This window comes from Corvus cornix, chromosome 28 (assembly GCF_000738735.6).
Source record: "Corvus cornix cornix isolate S_Up_H32 chromosome 28, ASM73873v5, whole genome shotgun sequence".
Taxonomy (NCBI): Eukaryota; Metazoa; Chordata; class Aves; order Passeriformes; family Corvidae; genus Corvus; species Corvus cornix.
Window position 1 is genome coordinate 3,913,773 of NC_046356.1, and position 5,598 is coordinate 3,919,370.

A 5,598-nucleotide genomic window follows, 5' to 3' on the forward strand; every position below is an offset into this window, starting at 1 on the left:
GTTCTTGGTCCCTCCGCCCGCTTCCAGGGCAGCACTGTGAGCCCAGGGACACAGAGACCGGGCCCTGCTATCAGATACAGCCCCGCGGGCTGCTCCCAGCATGGGGCAGGGATGCCGAGCCCAGGATGGAGCCGTCCCAGCAGCTCCCACCTCCTGTCCGAGCTTGAAGCCAGGACAACGCCGCCTCATGCCCTGCTTGGTCCCACCAGCGACTTGTTGGCACCGGGGCCATCTCCCCAAGGGCATCACGGAGCAGGGAAGGGAAGGAGCCATCCCAGGGCCCCTCCACAGCTCCGGGAAGGAGCCGGCTGGGTGCTCGCGTGGGCACGGAGGCGGCGGGATCCGCTCCTGTCTCCGGCTGCCAACGCCAAATCCATTCGCCACGTTTCGGCTCCCCGAGGCAATCGGCTCCGGCCGGCGGAAGGGAGTTCCCAGGGCCGGGGCCGGCGCCTCGGAGGCTCAGCCCAAGGTGGGAGGCCGGGGATGTGCCGAGCCAAAGCTCAGAAGGCTGCAGACACTCTCCATCCCCCACCGCAGCCGGCTCCCTCCTGCCCAGCGCTGGACCCATGCCCGGAGGGCTGCGGGGCCCCGGCGGCTCCGGGCGGGAGGAGACAGAGAGTCCGCTCCGGGGACGGGCTCCCTCCGGCCTCCCCGCTCTGGCAGCTCCCCTCTTGGCTCTGGAAGCCAGGATCCCAGCTAACAGAACATCCCTGGAGGAGGCAGAGCCGCTGCCCGGCTCCTGGAGCCTCCTCCACAGCGGCCGTGCCTGGGGAGGAGAGCGGGACCCAGCCGGACCCAGGGGTGCCCCTCTGGGAGCTGGGGACGTGGGACAGCCGGAGGGGCAGCGGAGCGGGGTCGGGACGATGCCGTGGGGATGGTGACAGGGAGGTGGAGGTGGTGGGAAGGGGTGGGAGCGCTACAGGATGGTCTTGTCCAGGTCGACTTTGAGGGGCAGCGGCCCCGCGTCCTCCCCGCCGTGTGCAGGGCACAGGGTGACAGCGATGACGGGCGGCAGGGGGAAGGTGCCGGGGCCATCCAGGTCCTCCAGGTACTCCTTGTCCCCGTTGATGCTCAGAGGCTGGAAGAGAGGCAGAGACAACCGTGCAGCCCCGGAGAAGGGGGCAGGACCCCCTCACCCCCCCAGGGAACACCACGGCGCTGGCTGTGGATGCACCTCACACCCCGCACGGTGACTGGGGACCACAAACACGGCAATGTCCCCCGCAGCCGTGACAGGTGTCCCCGACACCCCGGGGGTTGTGCTCACCCCATACCTGGGTCTTGACGTGCTGCTCGGGGGCGGTCACCAGGCTGGCACAGCTGAGCCACAGCATCACCATGATGGAGAGGAAGAGGCAGGCGGCCAGGATCCAGCGAGGAAGGCCCGAGCGCCTGTAGCACCCCACCACCCCCCGCCAAAGAGAAGGGACGAGTTTATGGCAGGGCACGGGGTGGGAAATGGGGCTGGGGGGGATCTGCTCTGCCACGTCCAGCAGGTCCCAGACCACCTACTTGGACATGCAGCCGAGGAAGTCGTGCTCCTGCTGCGGGGGCTCCGGGGGGTGCGCCTTGGCTTTGCCCCGCGGCTCCTTCACGGGGGGCTTGTCCCCCTTTGCCCGCGGGCCTGGGAGGGGAGAGGCGATGCTGAACCTGGGCACCCAGGTGGGCACACCCACCATGATCGCCATCCCCTTGCCAGCACGTGATGGGGGTCCCGCTGAGGGGGCACAGAGGATCCCAGCAGCTTCATGGAGCAGGGCCTCATCAAGAGCTCCCCCGGCGTGGGTGGGGGTGTGGGAAGCTGATCAGACCCGAGAAGAGGGAAATTTGTTCAGCTCTGGAGGACATGGATGGCAGCCAGGAGGGCTCGGATGCTCCCAACCCTCTCCCAGCAGCCCGGACCCCCCCGCACCTGTGTGGGGCTGGGGGATGCGAGGGCTGGATCCCGATCCTGATCCCGGCTGTGCTGGCTGCATCTCCAGTGCCTCAGGTGCTGGATACTCCATCTCAGGCTGGGACTGGGTCAGCAGGGAAAGAGGGAGAAGGCAGTGAGGAAGGGGGTCCCCACCCCTCTGGGCAGCCCTCAGAGAGGGTCCTGGGGACACCCCCACCTGAAACACCACGACTTTGCCATCGTCCGCCTGCAGGTAGAAGGTCCAGGTGGAGGAGATGAAGCTCTGGGCAGAGCTGACGATGTCGTTGCAGAAGGTGGAGACCAAATCCAATATGGAAAATGACGGTGCTTTCAGCTCCAGGGTCTGCAAAGGAGCAGGGACATCACGTCACCGCTGTCCCCTCGTCACCCACCCCGGTGGGCAACATCGCACCCCGAGGTCGTGGCTGGGTTGAGCTGGGTGCTCAGGTCTGGGCTCAGCCTGCTTCTCCCAGGGGTGGAAAGGGATGTGCCAGGACCATGGTCCAGCCCCAGGAGGGTCACCAAGTGAGGGCTGTGGTCCCTGGAGTGACCACCCAGCTGTGGGGCCACCACCGAGCCCCAGGACCGTCCCTCCGGGGTGGGATCACCCTGCTCTGCCAGAGACAATGGGAGCAGAGCAGCCGCGATGCCGAGGGCGTTCCTCTCCTGGCAGCCTCTCGGTGCCCTGGATTCTTGGCCGTCGCGGCAGTTTGTTATTTTTAAAGCATCCCTGCTGGAATCCGCTTGGCTGCTCCCTGCCACTGGCTCCGAACATTTTCCGACAGCCCCTTGCACGGTCAAACCAGCAAACAGGAAATAAATAGGTCAGATTCTGTATCTAATTATTATGCTAAATCTGCTTTGCCTGCTCGTCTGGGAACCCGAGGAAAAATGCTCTGGGTGGGTGGAGGGGGTGAGGGCCCTCCCTGTCACCCCCGGTCACTCCCAGATGCTCATCCCTGACCGTGGAGAGGGGCTGGGAAATGGGATCAGACAGCGGGAAGGTCTTAAAACCAGGCTGCAAAGTGGTTGTTCAAAAGAGCTTTTCACTCTTTTTACGGCGCGGGTTCATCTTTGCCTGCACGTGCACGAAGCCAAAAGCCTCTTCCTTGGGCCAAAGTCTGATTTAATTAATTGGGCAAAAGCTGAATTAATTAAATGTAGGAGGGGAAAGCATTGCTAATTGCTGGGAAGGATAACAAATCAAAACTGGGGGAATCTGCCATGATCCCTGGTCAGATCCTCTCGCCCTGGGAATTCCCTGTGGTCGCCCTGCCTGGCCCAAGCCAAGTCCAGCCCAGTTCAGCCCAGTCCAGCCCAGTTAACTTGCTTTTTATACTTGGAACAAAGCAGCTGGTGGTGGTTTGGATCAACCTGGCACATCTGGAGCTCCCATCCACCTGGATGGAGGGATGGATGGATGGATGGATGGATGGATGGATGGAGGGATGGATGGAGGGATGGATGGAGGGATGGAGGGATGGATGGAGGGATGGATGGAGGGATGGAGGGATGGATGGAGGGATGGATGGAGGGATGGAGGGATGGAGGGATGGATGGAGGGATGGATGGAGGGATGGAGGGATGGATGGATGGATGGAGGGATGGAGGGATGGATGGAGGGATGGATGGATGGATGGAGGGATGGAGGGATGGATGGATGGATGGAGGGAGGGATGGATGGATGGAGGGATGGATGGAGGGATGGAGGGATGGATGGAGGGATGGAGGGAGGGAGGGATGGATGGAGGGAGGGATGGATGGAGGGAGGGATGGATGGATGGATGGATGGATGGATGGATGGATGGATGGATGGGCGGGCTGCACATGAGGGGTGTCCCCCATCCTGAGGGAGAGGAGGGACTGTGCTGAGCTCCTGTTGGAGGAAAAGTTTCCCCATCTCCCCTCACCTTCTCCTTCCTGCTTTCCTCCACCTCGGGCAGCTGCTTGTGGCACCCGGTCACGCACCCGAACTGCTCCTCTGCGTTGCCGTAGGCTTCAGCACACGCTGGGAGAGAGGACAGCTCAGGGTTAGGGGGTGCTCAGTCCCCGGGACCCCCACCCCCTCCCCACTGACACCCAGGACGTGTCACTCTGCACCCGCTCGCTGCGGGGCTGAGTGGGGCGGGACGCTCCGGAGGCTCTCGGGTGTCACACTGCTCCCGGTGGGACGTGGGGATCCCCCCGGGACGGCGTTTGGGGCGCGGGGGCCGCTCGGCCACCGGCTCCTCTCACCTGCTTCGCACTCGGCTCTGGTCGTGTTGAGCTCGGCGCTCGCATCCACGAAGTGACAGATGGAGAACAGCCGGCAGCCCCGGTAACAGGCGTTGAGAACAGCATCCTGCGGCGAGGAGGAGGAGAGCGTGGAGCTGGCACCGGGCTCAGCCCGGTGGCTGCGCCGGACCCCCCCTCACGCGGCCCCCCGCACCCAGCTGGGGGGCACCGGGCAGCGCCGCCCCCGCCCAGGACCCTGCTCAGGGCTGGCACCCCAAATTTGGAGTTTCCAGAGGAGGGGGAGCTGCCCCGCGGCCCCCGGGTGCTCCCCATGGAGGGTTTGCACATGGCCAAGTCCTTGTGGAGGGCATGCAGGGTTCCCCCATCTCTGCTGGCACCAGCCAGGCCCTGGCATGGGCTGGCAGGAGGTGGGGGTGCACTGCTCTGGGAGGGGGGTACAGATTTGGGGGGCTGCGAACACACTGAGGGGGTGTGGGGGGCCCACAGAGCCCACACGGGGGTCACCAGGAATGTGCGGGCTCAGGGCAAACGGGTGACACTGCGGGCACCCCAAAGCAGTGGGGATGCCCTCACTGGGGGCACCCCAAAGGTGCTGCAGGAGATCACCGGTGCCTCCCCCGGTGCCCCCCTTGTTGCTCCCACGAGGGGGTGGCCCAGTGTGGGGCTGCATGGCACAGATGCCTGTCACGGGTGTCCCCGCTGCTCCTGGTGGCCCTGCTGCCCCCGTTCCTCCCGGTCCCCTCCAATACTCCCGGTGACCCTGGTGTCCCCCACGGTGCCCCCGATGCTCCTGGTGCTCCCAGGGTGCCGTGATGCTCCCCATGCCCCCAGTACCCCCACTGACCCCGATGCTCCTGATGCTCCCCATGCCCCTGCTGCCTCCCAGTACCCCCAGTGCTCCCAGTGCCCCCGATGCTGCTGGTGCCCCCGATGCTATTGACGCTCCCCATGCCCCCGGTGCCCTCCCCGAGCCCCGGTGCCCCGGTGCCCCAGACTCACGGCGGCGGCCCGGCGCTGCAGGCTGCGGCCGCACTGCCCGCGGCACCCGCCGGTGTCTCCCAGCTGCGGCGAGAAGGGGTCGGTGGCGGCGACGGCGGCGGCAGCGACGGCGAGAAGGGCCAGGCCGAGGGCGAGCAGGGCCCGGGGCCGGCGGGCCGGGGCGGCCATGGCGGGCGCGGAGCGGAGCGGAACGGAGAGGAGCCGAGCGCACCCACCGCCGCCGCCGCCGCCGCCGCCGCCGGCCCCGCCGTGACGCGCCGTGCGCCGGGCGGGGGGAGCCGGGGGCGGGGGGAGCCGCCGCAGCCTGCCGCAGATCCACCGGCACCGGCACCGGCACCGGCACCGGCACCGGCACCGGCACCGGCACCGGGAGGGGAGGATGAGCGAGGGCTGCGGGAGGATGGGGGATGCTCGGGCATTGGGGGATGAGGGATACCCCGAGATGCAGG

At 66.5% G+C, this 5,598-nt stretch overlaps 1 protein-coding gene across 2 annotated transcripts; it reads right to left on the reverse strand.

Moving 5' to 3' along the window:
- Nucleotides 1-213: 213 nt before the first annotated feature.
- On the reverse strand, nt 214-5,332 carry TMEM59L (transmembrane protein 59 like). Of its 2 annotated transcripts, none has more exons than XM_039566406.1 (8): nt 5,150-5,332; nt 4,151-4,256; nt 3,826-3,923; nt 2,112-2,258; nt 1,913-2,018; nt 1,513-1,624; nt 1,275-1,392; nt 214-1,078 (listed from the first exon to the last, which is right to left on the reverse strand). In XM_039566406.1, the coding sequence occupies exons 1-8, from the start codon at nt 5,315-5,317 to the stop codon at nt 917-919; spliced, it is 1,017 nt and encodes a 338-aa protein (XP_039422340.1). In that variant the 5' UTR covers nt 5,318-5,332; the 3' UTR covers nt 214-916. The 2 variants fall into 2 exon arrangements, with proteins under 2 accessions (XP_039422340.1, XP_039422339.1); XM_039566405.1 differs by having other exon boundaries at nt 1,275-1,416.
- Nucleotides 5,333-5,598: the final 266 nt, after the last annotated feature.